This window comes from Aulonocara stuartgranti, assembly GCF_965226115.1.
Source record: "Aulonocara stuartgranti genome assembly, chromosome: 7".
NCBI classification, from domain to species: domain Eukaryota; kingdom Metazoa; phylum Chordata; class Actinopteri; order Cichliformes; family Cichlidae; genus Aulonocara; species Aulonocara stuartgranti.
In genome coordinates, this window is record NC_138945.1 from 24,916,490 (window position 1) to 24,943,485 (window position 26,996).

Genomic DNA, 26,996 nt, shown 5'->3' on the forward strand with positions numbered 1-26,996 from the left:
GCTGAGCTTAAGATCCCGCAGCTCTGTTTTGTTTTCACTCCAGCTAATGGTGCTGGAGGTGTCCAATGGGGTGCCTTTGGTAAGATCTAAATAATGCAGCATAGTCTCGACACTGGTATTTATGCTATTTAGATGCAGAGCGTGTTTTTAATTCCAAGACTGACAAGCTGGATTTCTGCAGGATGAAGACAGGCGATAAACAGTGTCAGAGAGTGATGTTAAAGCCTTTAGACAGATCTTTGGTCCACAAATTTTAAAAGCACAGATGAATGAGGTGAAAAATGGTCTTATGGTCTATTTATCACAACACAATAATAACACAATATTCTGTTGTGTCCTGGTATGTTGGTGGATGTTATTTCACACATATTACCCACCTTGCTTGCAGGACCAAGCAACTCCCTCTGGAAACATCATGGCCTGAAGGCAGTGGCCAGCAGGACCGTGTATCCCACTGGCTTGTTATTTATTTTTGACATAAGGGAACATCATCAGGCAGGTGGCTTTAATGCTGTTGGTCATCCTTGTAAGTCTTTATGATCAGATCTGAAGTCTTTCTTCTTTCAAAGTCATCTGAATGATCAAAACCCAAATATTTTAGAGTGCCATACATGAAGTGTGTTTTTATGATGGTGTCGACAAATCAGACTTCAAGTGATTCTTGATTTTTATTTAGGGAAACCGGCCTCAAAAGTTTCAAGAGTTCAAGAATTTGTTTTGGAGGTCAACTCAAACCAGAGGAGGCTAATCTGGACATTAAAATAAAAATCACAACAAAATCAGCATTCAAATGAGGACACTCAGGGTACAACCTGATCCAGATGAGTTGGCTGTAATTTATAATTACAGGTTTCTGCGCTCCATCCAATCATCACATATTTATCTGCAGTATACAGTCCGCCACCTCTGTGACAGCCCACATCTACTCAGTATTCTCTCTCTTAGAGCTTGAACAGCTGTCCTTGCTTTTGATATTAAAATATATGCATACTGCAAGCGCATATACTGAAATCTAAGATGCTACTTTCTCAGCATTCATTCTGATTGATGCATATTTTGATTTGTTGTCATATTAATATTGAGGAAATATTTTGCATCACAGCCAATTGAGATGATGATGTTTTGCTATTTTGGTTCAAAAAAGTAGCATAAAATGTGTTAATGTTAATTATGTCAAATCATGATAAAGTCCTAAATTCATTTCTAAGCAAACCAGCTAATATGTTGCCATTTAAAACCCAGTGATTATACGCGCGTGTAATGTCAGAGCAACTGACTTGAACCCTTAAAACTGTAACTGCAACGTTTTTAATGAAACAATTTTGTTATCTCACACATAGGATGAAAAATGTCTCGCTTTATGTAGCGCTGCACACAATTTTTATTCCTCGTCAAGCATATAATGTAGCGCAGCTTCCCAGATATCACTTTGTTCTGATTTTCAAAAGTCACAACTACGGGACACTTTTCTAAACCCTGGCTTTTATCCAACAGTTGTGAAGAAAGCAGGAAAGCTGTCACGATGAGTCAAAAGCAGATTAACCTGCTGCTGTCTTTTTTCTGCCAAAATCACAAGCTGTGCAGATTTTGAGGGAATATGATGGAAACTAACACAAGGTAAAACAATGCAGCTACAAAAAGGAATACTTATAACACAATTACCAGTGTTTTTGGGAGTCATTTTTCAGTTTTGTATGTGGAAGAATAAGTAGTAATTTAATTCATTTATCTAGTTTAAGCTGGATATATCCAAATTAAAAATCTTCTCCTTTTGCCTTTCAGTAAGGCAGGGGCTCAATATTTATTGCTCCTTATAGGGCAGTAAATATCATTCGCTGAACTTGGTGTTTATTAAACTGACAAATAAGACATTAGCCTATATAAGTTAAAGCCCTCAGCATAATTTTTACACACCAGCCATGAAGCTGTCTCCTTAACAACAAGGCCAGTTTTTCTATTGCCAATAAATATTTTAGAAGAGAAATGGCGGCCAATGAGGTTATCCATCATAGAGCATACTGTAATCACATTACCACAGGAGACCAAAACACTTTGTAAACGGTGACCCAGAAATAATAAGTGCAGACAAATAGCACATTTGAAACAATTAGTATCAGAATAAATGCAGCACTCGTATTTCTTGCTGCTATTTCAAGGAAAGTCTGGAGATACATGTGAGGTAGTGTTTTATCACAATATATAACTGCAACATTTGGGTTTATCTTTATGTTTAAAAGTGTGTTTGCATGCTAATAGTGATGCATTTATCGATTCTTTCAATGAAAGTCTGGTCTAATATTCTCCTTACAATACTAGGACTGCATCTCTCCTCTGTAAATAATGTGCCGCTGTCTCTCTGTGATGGGGATTGTCAGATGCTGAAGATTTGATTAGGTTTAAATGGGGAAGAAGACCCGTGTTATTGTTTTTAATCTAACGTAGCTAAGGCACGATAAAATCAGACAGCTGTCGCTTCATCCGACAAAGTCAACCTTTGAGGGCTAAATCTGCAACTATAGAAAGCGCGACAGGTAAGGGCTGAAAACTTTTTCTTTACAGTTGGTAGAAAGGAACAATTAAATTAGAAGATTAAAAACATTTCTTTAAAAAGTGCAAACAAATGCAAATTAAATGCAAATGTGGGACACTTGGCATTTGTTGACACTTTAATTGCATTTTCTACTTTTTGGAGATGATCTTTCCCTTTGGGTTTTGTTGGAGTGACAGCGAAATATGAAGCTGAATGTGATAAAGGACACATTTTTTTTAAATTCTAGACAAGAAAGGAGCAGCTGCCACAAGTGGAGGAGCTCAGGTGAAATATTGTAGAGTTATGGTACAAAGGATTGTGAGATTGATGATCAGTTAGGGGGCACTGCTGCCAGGCTTTGTATGAGAATGAGGAGGTGAGGCGAGCGCTGAGCTTTAAATGTAATATATGTAATTTATTAGTCGGCTTTCATTCAAATGCTCACCTGTGTTCACAAGCTTTGAAAAGTGACAGTAAGACTGAGATTGCAGATACAACCAGCCGTAATGAGTTTTCTCCACCGGGTGACTGGTTCTCCTCAAAGAGATCTCAGTAGTTCTGCAAAAACCTCAGCGCCAACCCAGTCCTGCTTTGCATTGCGAGGAGCTACACATGAAGGTGGTTCAGGTAACAAATGAAAATGCCAAGTTCGCTTTGGAGGTGTCCTCAGGCATGACCAACTGGGTGGACGACCCAGAACAGACACTTAAGTGCTTGTTTCTTCTCTCTGACCCGAGTAAGATGAGGGAAAAGACCATTTGTGTTCACTTAGAAAGATCCTTTTCAATTTTCTGTTTTCAATTCCTAATTAGCTTCAGTGCTAAGATGGATAAGATGTTAGATGGATACAATTCCTATTTTAAATCTTTTTGATCAAGAAGTAATGACTTAAACTTTACTGTCAAACTTCTACAACCTTACCGTTGGACAAGTGTGACTTTACTGTCATCTCCGCCTGTCTCTGAACAGCTTGTACTCTGAAATTGATTTCTTTCTGTCTGGAGATCAGAGCATGCCCTGTCCACACCTCTGCAATCCCTGCTCCTTTTCTTTATTGACAAACCAAGGGCAAAAAAGAAAAAAAAAAGGTGGTGGGGGGGAGCACATCTCTCTGTCCTTTTATGTGCTATCAATTCCAAAGTAACACAAAAAACAGCCACGAAATTACTTTCCGGCTTTACTGGAAGGAGTAATAAAGCAGCAACAGAAGCATTATCATTCCCACACTGGACACAGAATCTTGGATTTGGTAAAAGAAATGCGATGAATGTTTCCTGCCACAGAAACAGGAGGGTTTTCTGTTAGTATCCTTCTCATGAGATACTTTAATTATTCCTGACTCAATTCACAGCACCCCACCCAACTAGCCCATTTTGATTTTAGAACTGGGTCACCTCCAAAGATATGAAAGTAATTAAAAGGTACCCAAAGAAAGAAAATGCATACACACTCTTGTTTCACATCCATTTAAATTAATGTGCAATGTGCAGCCAGCTTCACACACACACACACACACACATTTATTTATACATATATATCAATGTCTTGTACTCAATTACATGAAATTAATTTCTCTTGTTTTAAGGCAACCAAAGATTTCACAAGAATATTTTATGTTTAGTGAGCTTTTGTCTGCACAGGGTGGAAAACGGACCAAGGTCGGAAGGTGACAACAGGGATAAGAGTGTTGTGCTGTGTGGAAAAATCACTCCGCGGGAATTGTTTTGCCTTTCCTTGCTGGTGGGAAATGATCAAAAGCTGTCAAGTAACCAAATAAGATAAATAAATACAAAACATGGATTTGTGATGCTCATTGAACAGCTTGTCATTTTGAATATCTGTGATCAGCAGCAATTGGTAATCGGTTGAGGAGGACGGTTTAATTTCCATTAAAGAGCTGATGATTTTTCTTCATAAGCACCTGTCCAAGTGAGAGGAACAAATAACATATTCCATCAAAACTCGGCTGTACCTGGTTTATTTTGAGGGTTTTGTGTGTGTGTAGGCACCCTGCCAATTTCTTATGAATCTCACGACCGTGACGACGTATTTGTGTGAATGTCGGGAAGACAGTGTGTTGCACGCGTGTCTGGCGCATGTCTGTTTGGTGAAAGGAAGAGGCAGACAGGTGAGAAGAGAGATGGAAAAAGAGCGAGACATGTCGCATCACCCTCAGCACGTCTCCTCTTTCTGAGCAGCTGTTGTCTGAGAGCTGGAAGCAGCACTGCGGCGCCCTGTCAACTCCTTCTCCCACAGAAGCCCCCGTGCATGCAAAGCAGGAGCAGCCTGCCCTCTCTCCTTGGCCACGCTTTCCCGCCCCTTCCCCCCCGACTTTATTCAAATCAATTTCAAGCCATCAAACGTAGTGTGCTCGGTAATACTTACAAGACACACAAACACAGCAGACAGCAAGTGAGACAATTTTATAGGAAAGAACATTTCAAGGGCAGAGACTGATAAAGAATGTATTGTTTTGTTTGTTCTCCAAACCTGATTGATTGTTCACTATGAGATGCATCAACTCCCCTGCACAGGGAGAATAAATGAACACATTCATTTATGAACACATTCATTCAAAATGAACACATTCATTTATTCTCTTGGTAAACTCCTAACATCCAATTTTACTCTCAGCTGTCAAACATCACCGATGACTAGAGAATTAAACCTCAGTTTTTTAAGGACTTTATTACTATTCATTGAAACAGGCCATAGCTAAATCAACAGACTTAAAAACTATGGGAATGGTTACTTGTGGGCAAATAACTTCTAACTTCTTCTGGTTATACAGAGAAACTGTTTTCTGCCTACCCTGTTAATACAAGCTGAATTTTATAAGAACAAATAATGATAACCTTCATGTATAGAGCAACTTTTTAACACTACAGTCACACTAGGGGAAACGGTGGTTTGAGACCATGGCTAAACCAAAATTATTGTCACTTTTGTAGAAAAAGAAACTCAGTTAGCTCCGATCTTCAAAAGGGAGTAAGACAGAGTCAGTCTGCTATCAGTTTGTGATTGAGTTTGGTCAAGTTGGCAATTGTGTTCAATTTGTTTGTGATAATACAGGGAAGAACTGTGATAAATCAGCAAAAAAAAAATGTCTGAAACAGAAATTCCTCCATAAGTAGTGACACAGCTGCTGTCGGAAGGCAGTTTGGTGGAAAATCGGCAGTATTTGGAGGACTATAAATACCTTGGAGTACACATTGACAATAAACTGGACTGGGCTAAAAACACCACAGCACTTTACAGGAAGGGCCAGAGTCGTCTCTATTTTTTGAGGCGACTGAGGTCCTTCAACATATGCCGGAAAATGCTGAGGATTTTCTATGAGTCTGTTGTGGCCAGTGCGATCCTCTATGCTGTTGCATGCTGGGGGAGCAGGCTGAGGGTCGCAGATGCCAACAGACTCAATAAACTGATCCGTAAGGCCAGCAATGTTGTGGGGATGGAGCTGGACTCCCTCAAGGTGGTGTCGGAGAGGTGGATGCTGTCCAAGATAAAGACAATGTTGGATAACACCTCCCACCCACTCCATGACATGCTGGTCAGTCACAGGAGCTCGTTCAGTGAGAGACTGAGATTACCGAAAAGCACCACTGAACGACACAGGAAATCTTTCCTGCCTGTGGCCATCTCCCTGTACAACGCATCCACTTAACACACTGGTTACTGCTACAACTACACATGTTTCTTTTCCAAATATTTATTTATAAGTGACTTATGTATGTATGTATATATATATGTATATATTGTACTATTCTTAGTTAGTGTATTGTCTGTCTTGTCTTAATGTTGGTTTATAATGGAGCACTGTAACAAAAAATAATTTCCCCCAGGGATCAATAAAGTATTCTGATTCTGATTCTGATTCTGATTTGGCAACCTTGTTTTTATGCAGCAATATAACCAGAACACAAACATGTGGCAACAAGGTGAGTCGAGTCCCTTATTGTAAAGAGATGCATCACAATCTGTTTGCGTTTATAAGTTAGACACAAATAATTGCTCTGTTACACCAGAGACTGTTTGGAGACAGGTTGCCTCCAACCTGTGCAATCACCTTGCGATCAAACTACTGAGCACACAACACCCTACTTGCAATCAGTCCTTGACAGCAAGAAAATCCAGTGTAATCACCTAGAAACCACAGATTTATTTATTTATTTTTACTTTAGTGAGATTGAGCCATAAACCAGAGTAGCAAGTGGCTTCACATACATACAGTCAGCAAATGATCTCCTAGCAACCCCAGACTGATCAATCTGAGCACATTTGTTGTTTGCATTTTATGAATCACACACTTGGCCTTGAGTCCTCTGACAAGGAGCTGATGACATTTTCTAGGATCTGATAAATACCCAGTGTTCATGCTATGGTATCATTCAATCTTTCAATACCTTCAGTAATTTAATAACTTATAGGGGCTTAAAAATTTTAAAAGTTTCCCTACTGTGAAGACACTTGATGACATTTGATGCTGTGAGAAATACAGATGTAGTGAATTTATGAGACCTCCAGTTTGCATCACTGTCAGAAAACAAGCAAAGACCAATGTGGCACAGAGGCTAGCAGCAAGAAATATCAGAATATTTTTTTGTCAGGTAGTTCAGTTGTGTTGCTCTTGTCCATTTGATGCCCATTGATTCACCATCAGCAGTGACAGCTTTTGTTCATGACTCGAGGACGCAACAGTTCATGGCTTGACAGCTGCAAAACAACTTGCTGACACATTAGAGAAAATAAACGGGTAGCCTGTGATTAACAAAGCAGTCAGTGTATTTAATGCAGAGTGAACGACAAGATATGAAGATATGAGTGAGTGAAAAAGCCTCAAATTTACATAAAGAGTAAACACTGTGTGACATAAATGCACTTAATGCTAAAATACATAAATAAAATCAACCTTTACAGTGATTGTGGGGGGGGGGGGGGGGGGGGGGGGGGACACAATCACAGGAATCAAGAGTTTAGTCCATTGCTAGCAAAAGGCTGCCACCACATGGTGCATGTTAGTACTGCATGTTTTTAATCAACAGCTTGTCATGATGATGTGAAAATGAACGTTTTTTTTCTATCAAAGCAGATACATTATAAATCTAGCGTGCCAGAAACCAGATGTATAAGTGCATTTTTCCACTGTACTGCATTGTTTTCACAACACACTTCCATGAAACAAAACAAAAGACTTCTGTTTCTTCACAGTTACTGACTGAGCCCTTCAAGATCATGTGGGTTATGGAACGATATGCCCTTGTAATAACCTGGAACTCCTCCCAGCTTCTTATGAAGGATGCATAAATAAGACTCCCTACATGTCTGAGCATGAGTTCACACTCTTCTAATGACTCACACAGGGCAGGAAATCATTGCTGATTGTTGAATGATCTGTGGTTAGCAACATTCAAACATGACCGCAGACAGGAAGATCACACAGCAGCTGTTTTGCCAGATAGGAGTGGCTCGATCCACGACATTCTTGCGTAGCATGCTACTAACAGTACTATAGACATGCAATGCAGTAAGTATACAGTCATGTTTGTTTCTGTTTCAGGTGTTGTTCAAAGAAACCATTAGAAGTGTTGGAGGGAGTCTTTTGGATCTGACAGTGGATGCAGATTATCAGCTCTTTCGTTGTTATCAAAGTTGGTTCATCACATGTGGCGATCACCACTCGGCTCTGAATTCAAACTGTAAACATATTTCAACCAGGCTAGAACTGACGCAGGACGCAACAGTTTTAAACAGAAGCCACACCTCAAAGTTCATTTAGCAACTTTTCTGTGGTTTTCGGTCTTCTCAGGATCAAGAGTCAACTCTGGGTATCAGGTTTTTGTAACAACATCGACAAGAAAGTCCTTAAAGAGCAAAAGAAAAAAACCCAAAACTGTTTGGGAATCATTCTGCTTCTATTTAAAAAGTGTAATGTGAAATATAAATGAAGGCTACGGTACTAGCGTTAAATTGAGAGGTTGTTCTGGTCCTTTTAAGTCAACATGACTAGACAGTTACAAGAAACTGGAAAAAGACGTGACCGCTGTAAACATGTAACACATATTTCTACAGGTCAGCCTGACATGTATTCATTGTTGACGAGTAATTAACTACATGTGCTTAAATCAGTTTGGCAGTAACTTACTGTCAGGTAAACTATGTTTATGTCTGTGAAGTGTTTCAAGTAATTGAGTTACTTTACAGAGCTACAGAAACTGACTGAACCAAAATGATATGACCCCGTAAATGCATTATGACATTGTGAAAAGCACAGATGATTTTTTTTCTTTGAGACCAGTTCAGATCTCAGGAGTCTTCCAAGAATCTGTCTCTTCCTCTTGTACTGTTCTGACCATCTCTCTCACGCACACTCTGGAAACAAACAAACTTAAAGTAGATCCTGTGTCAAAGGATCAATTTGTATATATGAGTTTTTGAGTCATTTCTGCAAATATGGTATTTCTGTCTAATTTATGCTCAAGATTTGTTAATCTCAAACAAGCGATAACACATATTTGGGTCGGGGTTAAAAACAAAATTGCACTGATGATGTAGAGGTCTCCAAAACTCATGAATAAAATATGATACACTTGGCGTTTCAGTGTTAACTAACTAGCTGCTTACCTGAATAAAAATTCTGCCTTTGAGACAATTTCGGAAGACTTATCTTTATTAAATAACAAGCTAGAGTTGAATATTCTGCTTCTGAAGAAATCCTGTCTTCGTAACTGCTATAGCAACTAAACTCTGACCCAGTGTTCAGTGAACATTCAGTTAAAAACAAGATCTTTTGTCTATTTTTGTTATGAGATCACAAGTTGCTCATTAAAACCTTCTGAAACTGTATTAGGTGTGTCCTGCCTCTGACTCCTTTTCATGAACTGTGACAGACACTAACTGTTCAGAGAAGTTGGACCATGTTATTTAAGAAGCTGAGCAACCCCAGTTGGTGTAATGTCCCTGCATAGACCTTGATATTCCTCCCACCAATCCTTTGAATAGCGTTTTGTATGAACATGAGGGGAATTCCAGTAGAAAAATCACCTGATGTTGGATTTTCGTGACAGCTTCTCCTGGTCACGGTTGTGGGGAGCTGGAGCCTATCCCAGCTGTCACAGGTCTACACACTGTGCACAATTATTAGACAAGTGAGTATTTTGCACATATCTTTTGACAATTTTTATGCATATTTTCATACTCTAAGCTTTCATACTCTAAACATGAACACTTATTTGATTTAAGCACATCAGGTGATGTGTGTTTGTGCAATGACGGAGAGTACTGCCTAAGGAGACCAACACCTCATATCAAGGGGTGCATAATTATTAGGTGGCTTCTTTTTCTCAGACAAAATGGACTTAAAAAAAAGAAAAGAGGAAGATTTAACTGACAGTAAAATGGCAACAAATGTCAGAAGTCTTTTAGAAGGATGCAGCCCTCCTGAAAGTGCAAAGATATTGGGGTGCAATGACAGAACCATCAAACATTTTGGTGCAAACAGTCAACAGAATTGCAAGAAACACCCAAGTTTTGAGAACAATCAAACGTGAAGCTATCATATTCCAGAATTAGACCCTACCTGGAGTGGTAGATTCAGTGCTCACAGATATGGCCAAGACAAGGAAGGCTAAAACACAATCACCACTGAACAAGACACAAGGAACACAGCACACGGCTCTAAACAGTGTCTGGGAGGCTGTTGCTGCTGTGGCACAAAAAGGTTGATTTTCAATAGATGGACTTATCAGTTTGTTGATCTATCATATCATTCTTCTTCTTCTTCTTATTATTATTATTATTATTTTATTTATTTTTTGCTTCTTCTTTTTTTTTTTTGCATTTTTGGGTTTATTATAGCGAAGAAGACATGTAGCAAAGGGCCACTGCTTTCTGGCCATGTGGCATGTGGTCGCCTGCCCACCCACTGAGCTAAAACAGCCCGCACTGAATTCTTTTTTAATATCAGAAATGTTTATTTGTAAATTTAGAGTTTGAACTGGACATGTGTGTGCTTAATAGACTGGCAAATTACAGCAGGATTTTCCTATCCTCGGTCAGAAGGCACAGGTGACTTATATGATGAAAGAGAGGGTCCACAGCAATGATAATTAGGGTTCTTTTAATCCAAACATCTCCAGAAGTGAATTCGTGTGAGTATATGTATATGTGTGTGTGTGGTTCTGTAAAATAACAGAAATTACAATTAGCAAACAATTAAAGTCAACCAAACTGGTCTAAATAATACAGAAAGGGTTGAACAGAAATGACTAAACACCACCTCCTGGTGGACACAAATGGGCTGCTGCACAGGGATAGACTCCATCTTTACTTTGGGCAGCTCAGTTCACAAGGGTAGCGCCATTTTGGTCAAATCAGCGTGAATATACAGTGTCTCGTGGCTACAGGAACAGCTGGAAAACTCTACTAAGCATCACCCAATGTACATAGCTAAGTATATGATAAGTTACAACCATAGAACAAACAAATACAAGGCACTTACTTATCATTCACGCACACGCACTACACATGTTCAGTACAACAGCCCAGCTCCACCAGCGCTATGTACCATCTTAGCAGTGGTTAGAGGGGGTCCGTGGAACAGTCTATATACACAAATCACAGGGGTTTTCTACAGCCGCCCCCTAATGTGTATAGCACATTAGTAAACATTAAAAAACCCATGTGAATATAACTAAGGACATTCAGCTGACAGTTCAGGTAAAATGATAAGTTTTGACACAGGCCGTTGGTATTTATGTTCCCCAATAGCGACTTCAGCTACTCGCACCTGTCCATCCGGGCTGGGAAACACCTGTGTTACCTGTCCTACGGGCCAGGAAGCCCGTGGGAGCTGATAGTCCGCCACCATGACAGTCTGTCCCACTTTCAAGGGTGGAGTAGTCTGGTTCCACTTCTGACGAGGCTGCAGTCCAGGCAGGTAGCGCTGAATGAACTGAGTCCAGAACTGGTCCGCTATGACTTGGCTGTGACGCCATTTCCGCCTTCCAAGTTCTTCTCTGGTGCCATATACTGCCTGGGGAAGGAAAGCATCGCGCCGCCCCATGAGCAACATATTTGGCGTGATCGGGTCAACATCTGCAATATCCGAGGAAACGTATCCCAGTGGCTTGGAATTAAGTATGCCCTCTACTTCAATAAGAACAGTAAGCAACAAATCCTCTGGCACCGCTTGACCTTTGAGGGCAACTTGAAGTGCAGATTTGACTGAACGGATCTCCCGTTCCCAGGCTCCCCCAAAATGTGGAGCATGCGGAGGGTTGAAGTGGAAAGTGATGCTCTGTTCACTGAGCTTCTCCTGCAGTCGTGGCTCCATCACTTTGAATGCCTCCTGCAGCTCTCTGTCTCCTCCTCTGAAATTGGTGCCCTGATCACTCAGTATTTCAAAGGGTTTTCCTCTTCGAGCAATAAATCTGCGCAGAGCCATGAGAAAGGAGTCAGTGTCCATACCAGTGAGAAGGTCGAGGTGAATGCAGCGGGTCGTAAGGCATTTAAATATAATGCCCCACCGTTTTTCTTGTCTCCTGCCTATCTTTATAGTGAAAGGGCCAAAACAGTCAATTCCTGTGGACCAGAATGGCGGCTGATTTAATCGCAAGTGGGTAGCAGGGAGATCAGACATCTTCGGTGAAACAGGCTTGGCTCTCCACTTCTTACACTCCAAACAGCGATACTGATGCTTCCTTATGGCCTGTCTGCCTCTTAAAATCCAATACCTGCGTCTCAATTCGGCAAAGACACGTTCTGGGCCAGGATGCAGGAGACGTGTATCATAGTCTTTGATGATGAGCTGAGTAGTAGGATGGTCTGGTGACAACACGATAGGATGCAGAGTGTCAACATCCATCTGCTCTGCTCGCCGGAGGCGTCCACCTACTCGTATGAGGCCAAGCTGACTGTCATATTCGGGAGAAAGGTTGCTCAGTCTGCTGTCTTTGTACACCTCTTTCCCAGATTTAAGGGTGTGTACTTCAACAGGGAAGCTTTCTTGTTGCGCCTGTTTGAGAATTTGAACTTCTGTCTCTAGTCGTTGTGCTGCTGACATAGGGAGGCCAGCCGCCCCGTGAGAAGACAGGTGGGTGGCCTGCACCAAATCAGCCCAGGTGTTGTATGCAGGATCAGACTGTGCCAAATCTGTAGTGACACAGGCACAGAAAGCTGATTTCTTTAACTCAGTATTATCTTCAGTGTCTGTACTCACAGTAGGTCGTGCTGGCCACTGCTCAGATGCTTGTCTCAGGAAGGGGGGCCCATCCATCCACTGGCTAGGTTTTGACAGCTCACGTAATGGTTTTCCCCGGGTGATGTCATCTGCTGGGTTCAAAGCCGAGGGGACATACCTCCAGCTGGCGGCCTCAGTCAGCTCCTGTATTTCGGCAATACGAGTACCTACAAACACTTTATAGTGACAGGATTCGGACTGGATCCAGTTCAACACAGTGGTAGAATCGGTCCATAAAGTAGTCTCACTAATGGGCAGAGTAAGCTCACTGAGGAGGAGTCTAGACAGTTGTGCCCCAGCCAGTACAGCACACAGCTCTAAACGGGGAATTGACAGTTTCTTGCGGGGAGCTACACGTGATCTGGCCATGATAAAGGCAGTGTGGACCTCATGTTCTGCCGATTTAAATCTCAAATATGCCACTGCTCCGTAAGCACTCTCTGACGCATCACAGAATACATGCAGCTGGAAAGTTCCCTCTTGGGTTGCTGGGGCTATGTAGCATCTAGGCAGACAGATTTCTTGTAGATACTGTAGCTCACTCACCCACTCTTGCCACCGCTGGAGTAACTCGCCCTCGATGGGATCATCCCAGTTCCTGTCATTCTGCCACAGACGTTGAACAATAACCTTTGCCCGGGTCGTGAAGGGGATGATGAAGCCCAGTGGGTCGTATTGAGAGGCGAGGATGCTGTAGATATTTCTCATGGTTGACTCCTGAGGAACCACTGGCCGACATCTGTAGGCAATCTGGTCTGTGGAGCAGTGCCATGCCAAGCCTAAGGTTGGTTCTTGGGGATCTGGTTGGTGTTCAGTCAACCACAGCTCGCAGGTAGGGGACTTTGCTTCAGAGGGGAGATGAGCAATGGCCTCTGGGTAGTTACTTGCCCACTGTCGGATTTCGAAACCACCAGTAGATAGCAACTCTCTGATGTTATCGACAAGTGGTCGTGCCTGCAAAGCAAAGGGCAGAGATTGCAAACAGTTATCGACATAAAATGAGCGCAGCACTGAGTCTAGTACTTGTTCATTGCCATCTTTATGATCCTGCACATGGCGCTGAAGGGCATACGTGGCACAACACGGGCTGCATGTTGTTCCAAAGGTCAGGACACACCACTCATAAATGTCCGGGCTCCGATCTCTTTCCATATCTCTCCACACGAATCTCAGCAGGGGCCGGTCATGCGGAAGAAGCCGCACCTGATGGAACATACCTCGTATGTCCCCACTCACAGCAACAGGGTGCTCCCTAAATCTCAACAGGACACCTATTAAGGATGGACCGAGAGTTGGACCTGGTAGCAGCTGATCGTTAAGACAGTCTTGCCTGTATTGGAAGGAACAGTTGAAAACTATCCTAGGCTTATTGTTATGATGCACAATATGATGGGGAATGAACCAGGATTCATCTGTGAGGTTTGCCTCTTCAGGAGTGAGTTTTCTTACATAACCTGCTTGTTCCAGTTTGTGTATTTCTGCATTGTACACAGCCGCTAGATCAGGATCTTTAATCAGGCGCTTCTCTGTGGACCGAAGGAGAGCCATCACTGCGTCATGGTCAGTTCGTAGTTTAGTGGAGTCTCTGCGGCGGAGCAGAGGAGTAGCATAACGAGCTACTCCATCCACCTGTACACGTTCTGTGGTTTTCTGCAGTAACTCCAGTGCCTCTTTGTCTTGTTTAGAGCGAGTTACCTCTTTCTCTGATCGAAAGGGGAGCACATCTAACTGCCACAGCTTCTCAACGTTCTGTCTTAACGCTTGAGAAGGAGATGGTAACAGGGATGTGTGCAGACATGAAGCTTCAGTAGGTAGATGTAGAAAGGTAGCCGGTCCCTGGATGGCCCAACCGAGGTTAGTGTTGACAGCAACAGGGCTGCCTAGTGGACCGACTTTGACAGGTGACAGAGGGGTGATGAGCTGGACATTATCTGAGCCTATAAGAAGCATAGGCTGCACATCCTTAAATGCTTTGATGGGAACGTCGGCCAGATGTGGATATCTCTGACGGAGTATGTCCACTGGGCAGGATTGTTTTGCCAGATTAAGTTCTTTAGCAGTGAAGACACGTCTGATGTGATGTTTGATTTGGGGAGAGCTGGGTGCACTCAGTTCAAAAGAAACCGATGCGCCTTGTAACTGTGACACCTCCTGCCTGATGGTTCGTAGTTTGAGGGACTCCTCTGTGATATTTAATTGCAGGTAATGAACCACTGCAGATAAAACAATAGTCCGCTCTGATCCATCGTCAAGAATGGCATAGGTGGACAGAGATCGCCCATTGTTGTGGAGGGTAACTGGGACCACTTTAAGCATGACTCTGCCTGAATGAGTGACTTGGTCCAAATACACCATGCTGGAGGCTGTACTCAATGTCAGGATACTCTTGTTTGGGCGAGAGGCAGCTTCATGAAGGATCTGCAGGTGTTGTTCTCCACAGGTGGCACAAGGTTTCTTCAGATTGCAACTGTCAGGCTGGTGACTCCGACCACATCTCCAGCATCTCTTATTGTCATTAATCCATGTAATAATCTGTGTAGTACTCAGCTTACTGAAGTCAGAACAGGAACTCAAGTAATGTTCTGTACTGCTACAGAAGGGGCAGTAGGGCTTAAATTTCTCTCTTTTCTTCCCTTTCATAGGTCCTTTACTGTCAGTAGGGGCTGAAGTGGTATTAGCCGTCGGTGTTGTAGGCTTGTCAGTGCCATAGTAGACTGATGAGGATGTCTTTAATGGTCGTGATGACTTGTCTCTGCGATCTGAGCGGGGTTTATCAGATATGTAGCTTTCTGTAGCCCTTCGTGATATCTGTATGGCCTGTGACTTCCTCTCCAACCACTGTGCAAAGTCAGGGAGAGTATAGGTGTTAGCTGAGTCACTCTGCAAGATGCCCTTTGCAAGACAATATTCAGCAAAACTGTCTTGATAGGAGAAGGGGAGTTTACTCAAAAGCCTGTCCACATGGGAACCACACTCTAGTTCGCTCTTAGCAGCTCCTTCCATGGAGTTTAGTAGTCCCACCAAACTACTAACTGATAGAGCAAAGTCTTCAAACCCCTGTGCATCTCCAGCTTTCACTGTGGGAGCTCTCAAAATGTTGTTAATTTCACCTTGGACTAATTGGCGTGGTTGTCCATAGCGCTGCTGTAGAGCCTGCATTGCTTTACTGAAGGGCATAGTGTCATGCACATACCTCTTTGCAAGCTGAAACGCAGGAGGAAACTTTAGATGATCCAGAAGTACTTGGAATTTGTAATCCTCAGACAGGTGTGGGTGTGGTCCCAAAACTCCATCCAGACCTTTCTTCAGTAGCAGGAAATCACTTTCTTTTCCTGTGGTGAAGCGGATCAGGTTGGGTTTTGGGATGCCATAAGAAGAGGAAATAGCCATCTCCATCAAGTTCGGTCTCTGAGAGGAAAGCAGAGATGAGGAGTGTTGTGGGCTGCTCTGAATTACATCATGCTGTGAACTGACAGGTGCAGCTGGAGCAGGATGCCGATAGGTATACTGTGAGCTAACAGCAGGTGGCAGCACTGGTGTAACGTATGGCTGACTGAGAGGTGGGCCTGAAGTCCAAAGCGGATAGCCTGGAGAGGGCATGCCAGGCGGCAGCGTGACAGGGTACTGCATAGTGCCAGGGATACTAAACTGAGCAGCACTGTGTGGCACAGACCACTGTGGGGTTGATGACTGCCAGTTCAGGTCTCTTTGCTGATACCAGGGAGGATGTGGCTGTTCTGTTGCTGTAGATGCAGACCGGGGTACCACTGGTGTTGGCTGAGCAGCTGATGGCATGGAAGAGTGGACGTATAGAGGGGGCTGAGGAATAGGTCGGTTAACAGGGAGAGTAGGAGCTGTTGACTGTAATATTTGAGGGTTATCAACATGATGAGCTGTGGAAGGGGAGGTCTGCTGTACAGTATGAAACTGAGGGCTAGGTATTACTGGAGATATGGGAGGGATGTTTTCTAGTCCGCCCATAGGAGGAGCTTGTGTAGGATTATTATCCACAGTTAGTAAAGGCATACTATGGCTCCGGACCTGGGTTTGTAACTGTACTTGGGGGGTTCTTTGGCCAAAGTTCAAAGACACTTGTATAGCGCTCTGTATCTCCCTCATCTGCTCCTGTACCTGGGTAACACACTGCTCCATCCTCCTTATTCTCTCCATCTCTGGTGAGCCATCGATGCCAGCGATTTGGTGTATTGGAGTAGCTGCGTTAGTGTTCGGTGGAACTGGGTTAGTCGGCTGTGGGAGATAGGTCCAGATGAAGTCATCCAGATATCTTGGAGCCCTATGTGGTCTCCTTTGCCGGGCACCTTGTTGTTCTTCATCATATCGGGATGTCGCCATGTTAGGAAATGCTGTAATTAATCCGGCTCGAAGGACCACTTGAACTGGACATGTGTGTGCTTAATAGACTGGCAAATTACAGCAGGATTTTCCTATCCTCGGTCAGAAGGCACAGGTGACTTATATGATGAAAGAGAGGGTCCACAGCAATGATAATTAGGGTTCTTTTAATCCAAACATCTCCAGAAGTGAATTCGTGTGAGTATATGTATATGTGTGTGTGTGGTTCTGTAAAATAACAGAAATTACAATTAGCAAACAATTAAAGTCAACCAAACTGGTCTAAATAATACAGAAAGGGTTGAACAGAAATGACTAAACACCACCTCCTGGTGGACACAAATGGGCTGCTGCACAGGGATAGACTCCATCTTTACTTTGGGCAGCTCAGTTCACAAGGGTAGCGCCATTTTGGTCAAATCAGCGTGAATATACAGTGTCTCGTGGCTACAGGAACAGCTGGAAAACTCTACTAAGCATCACCCAATGTACATAGCTAAGTATATGATAAGTTACAACCATAGAACAAACAAATACAAGGCACTTACTTATCATTCACGCACACGCACTACACATGTTCAGTACAACAGCCCAGCTCCACCAGCGCTATCAAGGTGGACCAGCGCAAACACAAACAAGGGATGGGAGGAATGTACCATATTAGCAGTGGTTAGAGGGGGTCCGTGGAACAGTCTATATACACAAATCACAGGGGTTTTCTACAGAGTTGTTTGTTTTTATTATTCTCACTTTAACTAATGAAAATAAACAACTGAGATGGGGTATCCATTTTGGATTTTAATTAACATTTTGAAATGACCAAATGAAATGCAGATGTTCAGAGTAAAGTTAATCCTCAGAAATACAGCTTGCCTAATAATTGTGCACACAGCCATTTACTCCCAGTTTGAAGTAGGTTATTTTAAACTTTTTCCTGAAAGTAACTTAAAGCAGATTTCTCTCTAGAGCTGATTAACTCAGGTTCCTAAAGTGGGATGTTGCTGGTAGTTTAACACAATAAATGTTATGCTCATGATTATGGAAATATTTAAAATTAGGCTGGGTGTGCAACTATGTTCTGAGGGCTGCTCTGGTTGCAACAGGTGGGTTTATACATGTGGATCCATCCACCTGTGCAAAGGGCAGATGTACAGTAGTATTCAAAAGTAAAGAAAGCCTGTCTGGAAATATATTTAAAAAATCGCTACAGTATGTGAAGGCTACTTGTCTATTTTTTCTTACTCTGCACTTCATGGCAAACCCTCACACGCGGCCTCTGAATATGTAAAACTGGTCATTTAAAGTGCACCCTGTTGTTCCTAAGAGTGTGTCGTCATCGAGACGATCGTTGCGGAAGTGGCATGCGCTGTTTGCAGAGGATGAAACCTGCTTGGCGAGCACGCAGGGGGAAAAGAGCCGTCAGATGAGCAGGCTCTGTCACAGAAACACACAGGTGGATATGGATCATCTGGAAGCACGAAATCCGCTTTGAATCACTCTGAGTTCATGTGAGACTCCTCTGTGCTCCCTTTAAAAGCGGGCTGACCAGGGAAGATCTTTTTTGGAGCAATGGGTGCACTACAGTCTTCACCTGGACGGCCAGAATATAGTGATCTGGCGGAAAAGACGGGCTGTGAGTAGTCATCACCGGGCTGTTGTTTGCATTACTTGAAAATGCTTCATTTTCAATCAGACGTGTAGAATCAGCCTGCGTAAAAAATGCAAAACAAAAACAGGAACTCACTGCGGCGGAAATAACATTTTAATTAATTCTTACTTTAAGGCAGTCTTAAAGGGGAAATACGTCCATGTCAACGTAATGCTCAACATTTGGTGTTTCCATTCAGTTACCTGTTAGTCATCACTGTGTATAAGATAAACCAGTAGTTGTGGTGCATTACAGATGAATAATTTAAAGTGCAAGTGAATGGAAGTGGAACTTTACCCGGTTTGCAAAGAGAGGTGTTGTTAATAATAGATCGGACTCTATTGAAAGCTTTGACAGCAGCCATTTACAGTAAACACCCAAAAGCTGAAACTCCAGTTTTCTACTTTCCTAAATGACCTTATGGTTTCACCTGTATGTTCTAAACAGGTGAGTGTGAGAGATGAGAGGCAAACCAAACTGTTTTACATGAAACGTGAATATCCAAATTAGCTGCTTTGAAAGCTGAAAGTGGACAGCTGAACTGGCATTTTAGTGGAACTTAATCTTGGTGTGCAATCTTTACAGGTAGTTTGTCCTAAAGTTTCCGTCTTATTTCTCAGTTTCATTTGAACAGATTGGAGTTCTGCATAAAAGATTTAAGCAGCTGAGTCACAATGAAGAGACTCTACGGTAAGCTGATATTTCATTTGTTCTTGAAACAAATATTCTTTGGAGCGGGAAACCTGCTCTACAGGATTCTACGGTTGTGTCTCTTATGAATGAGCTACTCCTGAAAGTCTATTTTAAACCCTCAGGAGAGATCATTTCAATGAAATCGACGACCTAGCGTTCAATCCCATCCGCGCACAGATCATAGAGGCGTTTTTTGACAGAAGGTACAGTAATTAACCATTGCTTTTAATCATTTTACCTGTATTTTTCAAAATCATAAACAATTCTTACATTTAGGATGAAAAATGATGGAAGAAATTGTAGATTTAATGTATCAGTTGTCAGTGCATTTGAGAGCATCTGATTTGCTGTTTTCTTCAGAAACTTCCATCAGAATGGCGAGGGAAAAGTTCAGGAGATTGGCTTTGAAGAGTTCGTGGTGGTCATGTCCCATTTTAGGCCGCCATCGGCGCACATGACAGAAGAGCAGCGTGGAAAGACCAGGAGAGAGAAACTGAGATGTACGTCTCAGTATAGATCGCATGAACTCGACTGCTTGACTTTTACCTGAAGATGACACAAAGTCAAACCTGCGTTTGTTTGTTTTTCTGCAGTTTTATTCAACATGCACGATACAGACAACGATGGGATAATAACTCTAGAGGAATACAGACATGTAAGCTCGGGGGAAGAAATGATCGTGCACAGTCACCTTAAGTTTATGATCATTCTCAACTGAGTTTTTAAGCTGTTTAAAAATACTGACTGTAAAAGTAAATTATCTTTGTGTTTTACATGTAACTCTAGTGCTGGGGTTATTAGCTCAATTTCCTCCAACGCAACTGATTGGCTGCCAGTAACAGACAGGATGATGCGATTGCAGCATTACAGAAGTGATATCTTACTTCAGCTGTTGTTCACGTCTGTTCAGGTGGTGGAGGAGCTGTTATCTCGGAGTGGGACACTGGAGAAGGAAACAGCCAAATGCATTGCTGATGCAGCCATGTTGGAGGTGGCCAGTATTTCAGTGGGTCACATGGTATGTAAGCTAAAGCATCTCAAGATAACATTAAGGTGTCTGGATAAAGTCAACAACTTCACTTTCTGGCACACAGGAGCCTGATGAATTCTATGAGGGCATCACATTTGAGCACTTCCTCAAGGTTTGTACACATAATGCACATTATTAAACAATATGCACTCGTTGGTCACTTTGTTAGGTACACTTTGCTAGTTTTCTGTTTGGTTTGCCTTAAGGATGGCCTTAACTCTTTGTACAGGCCATCTGAGTACAGTGAACTTATTGTCACGTTCAGGAAACCAGTCTGAAAAGAACTGAAAGATGGGTACACCGTGGTAGATATGGTCAGCAACAATACTCAGGGGCTCTGTGGTGCTTAAATGTTACTCAGCTGCGATGAAGGGAACCAAAATGTGCCAAGAAAATACCCACAACAACATTATTCCACCATCAGAGGCTTGAGCTGTCGGTACGAGGCACTTCATGTTATTGATACCAAATTTTGACCTCACCATCTAAATGTCATGGACAAAATCTAGGCTTATCAGACCGGGCGACGCTTTTCCAGTCCTTTGTCTGGTTTTTGGTGAACCCATGCAATCTGTAGACCATATCTACATGCCTAAAAGCACCGAGGTGCTGCCATAGTTATTACGAGCATTTGATCAGGTGTGCCTTTAAAAAGTGGCTGATGAGTATATGTGTACGCTTTAACTTTCTTTTAACTGATCAGTTTGCATTTAAATTGGAAACTGGTACTAAATAACTGAGGTTTGAATGTAAATCTGTGTTTTGCAGTTGCTGGAAAGATTTGAAATTGAATCGAGAATGATCATTCGCTTTTTGAATATGGACACGACAACTTTGTGTAAGTGAGGTCGGTATGCTGAACCATGAGGTGCAAAATGACGTTTTCACTGTATTGTCTGTTTAAGTTTATTGCTCGCACTGAATATAAGCCTTATTCATGTTTGAATAACTATGCAAATCCTAAGACTATATATATACACATGCTGGATGTATTTGAAGTAATCTGACTGTTAGCAATACTTGAGATAATTACTACGCACTTCTAGCAGTTGGACAAAGCAATATTAATCAAATATCCAGTGCTAGCTAACCAACAATATGACTCTATGCATGCAAGTATGGATGCTTGATAAACATCTAAAAATGTTATTGCCATAAATCAATAAGTCTCAGTAGTCAGGGATATAAAGATCTGTCTTTAAATGTATCTGGATATGTCTCTATTAAGACAACAGCCTTTTATTAATGTCACAAACATGAACCTTCTTGGTGCATGCTCTTCATGTTGTACTTGCACAATAAATGACCCGATGAAACTGTCCTGACTTCAGCTCATGATGTGGATACTTGATAACAGGAAATGGGAGTGCTGTTCTGCATGAATAAATGCTTCACGGCAGAATCGGTTTAACATTTAAGAAGAAATTCATGATGTGAATTTCATTTAAGTCAAACCCCTTTTCATGTCAATTCTGCTTCGTCATGCAGAGGTCATTACTCCCTTTTATGGTAACTGGCTGTAGAGGGAAACAGTCTGTTTACATTAAATGTTGGAACTAAAGTGATCACAGGATTTCTCAGAAAAGTCAACGTACCCTGAGAATGGATGACTCATAGAAATGGTTTTCATTAATTGCTTTGTCTGTGGTATAGAATTTCCTTCCGATACTTATACTTGGCAACTTCTCTTTAATGATGAAAAGACGTCACAACACAAGGTTAGTCAGAGATCAAAGAGAAACCTTGTTTGGTGTCTGTAAGCTAACGGGCTTCGTGTGAGACTGTGACGTTCTGATGTACAAAAGCATCATTTTACAGCTTTACTCATTAACGAGGAACTTAAAATCGGGGAATAAAATCTTACGTTTGCAATCCTAGAAAGCAAGACTTTAAAAAAAATAGCTGGCAACTTAGGAAAGTGGAACGCATAAAATAGGAAGTCAGATTTTTCCTGGTGGCTGAGTGTTTACAGTATAAACCACATACAATAACCAAGGTATCCCTATTTTAAGTGTGGCTGAAAAATGACCTCTTTTGATTTTTCTCATCCTGTTTTCTCCCCATGTGTCTGTAGCTCTACTGTCACAACACCAAAAGGGCTTAAAATATGAAAAATAACTGAAATGCCTTTAAAAAAAAACAACCCTAGTTTGTTAACATGAATGGATGTTAGTCTTAGAAATGTTTTTTGCAGTGGTGCATCATGACTTTAAATGACTTGAACCCCTGGTCCATACTGCCCCCCACAGGTCAAACCATGTCAAAGCATATAAAATGATCATGGCCGTGCACCTGCTTCTCTTGTGGTAACTTGTGTCTTCATCTATAGAAGATGCTTCAGATAATAAAACTTTATCATTACTCGTGTAGATTCGCCGATCTGCCACAGAAGCATATGTCACTGTGCAACTTTGGCCTTTAACTTCACAAAGCTGCACTTGTGATGATACTTGTCGCTTCTGTTTGGTGACGTCTAATTTAAGAAGGCTTCAGTGTTTTAGTGGTCCCACATTGTCGTCACCACGTCTGCTGAGCATGACCTGTGTGTCAGTGAAATAACAGACACTACTGATTTCCACCCAGTAGGCAGTAGTCGTGGGTTAATCGGGGGATTCAAGAGATATTTTCGGAACAACTTGACTACAATGTAGACTGGAGAATGACTGTTGCCCTGAGGTACCCTCTGTGTTTGTGCCTTAAATAAGCCAGAGTTATAAGAGGGAACTTGATTCATGACCCAGAGTGAATCCCCCTTCTACTTCCAGTTTCCCGACAGCTTGTGACCTGAGGAAAGTTTAGCTAAGAATTACTTCACTCCAGCATATATCCTTATTGTCACTGTGTACAGAGGTGACATCTCTGGAGAACCTGTTCATTATCTGTGTGGTGGGTTGGTTTTTTTTGGTTTTTTTGGGGGGGGGGGTTTACAAAGGGTGTATACTTACACATTTCCTTTTTGTAGCTGCAGTTTCTTCTTTTTAAGGCACACAAGGATACACAGCACACACTATTAATGTAGTGCACAACTATTATCTGAACCACACACACCCACACCTTGTGACTAGCCAGACAGCCCGCCAGTTTCATGAAATCTTTCCTATCTGATGCAGCCTTCTTTTGAACACATGCGTCATTCAGAGTTGATATCACGCAGTCAGCGTCTCAGCAGCTTCCTGATTTTCTTTTAACCCCTCTGGATGGACTGATTCTGTGCAGATCACAAGCTGCAATGTTTTTTGTTTCCATCTTAACTTGTCAGAAGCAAAGGAAGAAGAATTATTATTGTAGAAACATCACTTTATCTTAGATTGTTGCCATGAAGTAGGCACCAGTATTGTATTAAACTCCATGCTTTTTTTTTTCAGATGGTCTCTGACAAAAATGATTAAATGGATGCTGACCACATAGTACAGATGCAAAGTATTCTTTTAATTGTTGTGTGTAGCGCAAATAAGTTTACATCATCAACACAGGATTTTCCCAATGGCATTTTGCAAATTAAATACATATTGCATGGACATAACATTTCCTTAACAGCATGACAATTAACACAAAAGAAAATAAATATTAAATACCATAAATAAGCTTGCATTGACACTCCAGCCACTTTTACACTTACATTTGTTTTTCTCAGGAAACTGACTGTGTAAGGCCACCTTCTGGTCATCTTCAGAATGCATTGATTGGTGTCCTCTTCGTGCACACTTTGCTTTTTAGATTCCTCAGTTCTTTGGAAACGTTTGACATGAAATCCTTGTAGGTCTTCAGGACCACGCAGCCGTACACCTTCTGCTGGAAGACGTTCTGAGCTGGTGGTAGTGTTGTCGGCCCCCCTGCCGGCTCAGGTATGGGCAGGTTTGGGAAGAGGCTCTGATAAAATGTGTTCATGAAACTGGCCAGACTCTCAGTGCGACCCCAGACTCTGGTGAGCTCTTTCAGGAGAGGGCTGCCAGGCGATTGTAAGTCTGTCTGCTGCTTGTATACACGTTTAAAATGTGGGAGGAAAGCTTGGAGATGCGTGTAGATGCTTGCTATCCTTGCTGGGGGATCCAGCCCAGAGATGTTGGGATCAGGGATGTCGTTCACCGACACCTTGCAGAAGAGCTCTGACATTTCCCCTTGAGCGGCTTTCTGCAAACAAGGGGAAAAAGGAAAGGAATCAGCCTACATAGCTTATAAGTGCACAAGCATATCTGCCAGTATACTGGTAAAGTAGAGCAGTTTTGTGCCTGTAGTCTACTCACATATGTCTTGATTAGGTCACCAGATTCCTTGTGTACAATTCTGGTGATCTTCAAAGTCCGCTGCAGGAGATCCCCACACTGCTGATTCGTGCTTAATGCCACAGTTTTTGTTGAATCAACAGTCATAAGCAGCAAGAGAGACAGTAATGCTGAGGAGAAATGAGCTAGTCAGTTATGGTTATCCTTCATCACATTGGTGGGTTTAAGGGGATCTTTGCATAAAAACCAAAAAAGAGATTTATTTTTTTATTTTTTTTGTACACCAAATATGTGGCAAGTAAAAGCTTATGGTGCCATTTCCAATACTTTATGTAGCATTATGTTAAGAAACTAATAAGCATTGTAATTTCCTTTACTGACGCAGAAAACGGCAAACTGCTCTTAGTTTCACAACAGCTGTAAATCGCTAAAAATAACCACATCCCTATTGGCAAAAAAAGATGCAAAAGTGTTCAGTGCTTTATATTTAAAGCACAAAAAGGAGACAAAAAACTATAAAACTTACTTGCTGCTGTTTCCATGAACTGCTGAAAATGCATATTCTTTACATGACCATTCATTCTCCTCTCGGTATCACAAGCAAATTGTGCGGACTTGTCATAATCACACTGCTTTAAAACTTTTTAAAGACAGAAACCGCACATTTGTCAGAGGAGGAAATGACGTGCACTTGTGAGGCAACCAAATTTCCCAGAATTTCCTCCTTTCGTTCACATGTGCATTTTTTTTTTTTTTTTTTTTTTACGCCTATAACAAGCAAAGTGGGCAATGTATCTAAATGCCTGCTCCCTTAATAGGCATGTTGGGGCATTGTCTACTCGTTAGGACATGTATGGACATAGGGTTGTGGCATTTAAAATAGGACTTCCTTTTTTGTGCATGGAAAATAAACACTTATATTTATACATTTCAAGAAAACTGAAAGAGTAACCTGCAGAATTTAGAAAACAGTGTCATACATGAATGAAAATCATATCAGGACTGAGGTCAACCTACACTTTTCACACATGCTCACCAAATTGCTTCCTACCACTCTTTAAATGGCAAGGGTGAGAAACTTGTCGGTGTGTGGAGGTAAAAGTGAGCTCATCACTGTCTGTGCAAAGCTGGGTGTTGATAATTTTTTTGTTTGTTTGTTTGTTTTATAGATCTGAAAAGAAACTTAACGTTTCTTATTTTCTATGTATAGGCATTCACGCAGGAGGAGTCTGATATTACTCAGGATCTTTCAGTTTGTGTTTAGCTTTCAGTGGCTTCGCTGGCGCAGGCATGACCCCAATGATTCAAAAACAAAACCACATGACTAAAGTGTCCTGCTGCTACCTGGCAAAGTTCACTCTGACATAACCAACAAATTCTAAGGTAAGTGCTGAGGAAATGTTATTTTTGTTTGGACCACAAATGTGAGGGGGGATTTTGAAAGCTGTTTCATATTGGGGTTTTTTTTCTACCTTCTGTTAAATTTGGTAAATAGTTCTCCTGAATTTCATCTCTTACTCCTAAATCCCCTCCTAAGACCACGTGTCTTTTTGCAACAATGTTTTCAAGCGGGTGTTTGCACAGGAAGCCGGCAGGGTCACAGGAAACAGGTCACATTTCTCAATCACAAATTTTCTGAGTGCGTAAAAGGACTGGGCCTGCTTAGGTAAAGCATGCAATCTGTTGCATGGGCTGACTTTAACACTGGATGATCTCACTGTGACATGCTAGTGTGGCGTGTCTTCCAGAGATTTATGAGTAAACATTAGACATCTCGCAGGATGGGAAAATATGAAAATAACATAAACTGGGCTTTTTTTGTTTTTGTTGTTGTCGCTAATCGTACAGTCATCCCCCAACACTTCTGCTTGGAGACACCCAATGACGTCTTTTTGGCTCACTATCTGCATTACTAGGTTTCATTTTAGGTCAGACTGCAGGTCAGACTGCAGGTCAGACTGCAGGTCAGACTGCAGGTCAGACTGCAGGTCAGACTGCAGGTCAGACTGCAGGTCAGACTGCAGGTCTGCAGGACAGAAAAGTGGCAATCTCCTCTGAGGTAAAAGCAACAGGTAAACTTTTCACTGAAAGTGAAAAACCTCATTATGAGCTGGCACCATCCCTTTGTTTTCTGTTGATTATCACATTTTGGTTTCAATACCCTAGATGTATTATTGCTGAACTACTGACTACTTGAGAAAAATGAGGGGGAACTCAATGCGCCACATCCCTGTCAGCACTACTTCAGGTAAAATCTAACCACTCTTTTGCCACCTTCA

The 26,996-nt window shown here is 41.9% G+C and overlaps 3 protein-coding genes across 3 annotated transcripts; 1 reads left to right on the forward strand and 2 right to left on the reverse strand.

Moving 5' to 3' along the window:
- Positions 1-11,096: 11,096 nt before the first annotated feature.
- Positions 11,097-17,748, reverse strand: LOC309711150 (uncharacterized protein). The gene is made up of 2 exons (XM_082541224.1): positions 17,672-17,748; positions 11,097-17,351 (listed from the first exon to the last, which is right to left on the reverse strand). Exon 2 carries the CDS (start codon positions 17,121-17,123, stop codon positions 11,223-11,225), a length of 5,901 nt encoding a protein of 1,966 aa, XP_082397350.1. The 5' UTR covers positions 17,124-17,351; positions 17,672-17,748; the 3' UTR covers positions 11,097-11,222.
- A 706-nt stretch (positions 17,749-18,454) lies between these two features.
- Positions 18,455-21,819, forward strand: tescb (tescalcin b). Its single transcript, XM_082538610.1, has 8 exons — positions 18,455-18,756; positions 19,392-19,461; positions 19,587-19,667; positions 19,825-19,964; positions 20,058-20,119; positions 20,375-20,482; positions 20,559-20,606; positions 21,263-21,819. The coding sequence occupies exons 1-8, from the start codon at positions 18,693-18,695 to the stop codon at positions 21,338-21,340; spliced, it is 651 nt and encodes a 216-aa protein (XP_082394736.1). The 5' UTR covers positions 18,455-18,692; the 3' UTR covers positions 21,341-21,819.
- A 2,135-nt stretch (positions 21,820-23,954) lies between these two features.
- m17 (IL-6 subfamily cytokine M17) lies at positions 23,955-25,433 on the reverse strand. The gene is made up of 3 exons (XM_082540491.1): positions 25,244-25,433; positions 24,739-24,887; positions 23,955-24,625 (listed from the first exon to the last, which is right to left on the reverse strand). The coding sequence occupies exons 1-3, from the start codon at positions 25,296-25,298 to the stop codon at positions 24,164-24,166; spliced, it is 666 nt and encodes a 221-aa protein (XP_082396617.1). The 5' UTR covers positions 25,299-25,433; the 3' UTR covers positions 23,955-24,163.
- Positions 25,434-26,996: the final 1,563 nt, after the last annotated feature.

What these genes read in the sequence shown, in the direction of transcription:
- tescb (XM_082538610.1), top strand. Translation starts at nt 18,693, where the DNA reads ATGGGTGCACTACAGTCTTCACCTGGACGGCCAGAATATAGTGATCTG. An exon ending in CACAATGAAGAGACTCTACG is followed by an intron (nt 19,462 to 19,586) that starts GTAAGCTGATAT and finishes TTAAACCCTCAG; the next exon opens with GAGAGATCATTTCAATGAAA. An exon ending in GAGGCGTTTTTTGACAGAAG is followed by an intron (nt 19,668 to 19,824) that starts GTACAGTAATTA and finishes TGTTTTCTTCAG; the next exon opens with AAACTTCCATCAGAATGGCG.
- m17 (XM_082540491.1), bottom strand. Translation starts at nt 25,298, where the DNA reads ATGAATGGTCATGTAAAGAATATGCATTTTCAGCAGTTCATGGAAACA. An exon ending in GTTCATGGAAACAGCAGCAA is followed by an intron (nt 24,888 to 25,243) that starts GTAAGTTTTATA and finishes ATTTCTCCTCAG; the next exon opens with CATTACTGTCTCTCTTGCTG. An exon ending in GTGACCTAATCAAGACATAT is followed by an intron (nt 24,626 to 24,738) that starts GTGAGTAGACTA and finishes CCTTGTTTGCAG; the next exon opens with AAAGCCGCTCAAGGGGAAAT.
- LOC309711150 (XM_082541224.1), bottom strand. Translation starts at nt 17,123, where the DNA reads ATGGCGACATCCCGATATGATGAAGAACAACAAGGTGCCCGGCAAAGG.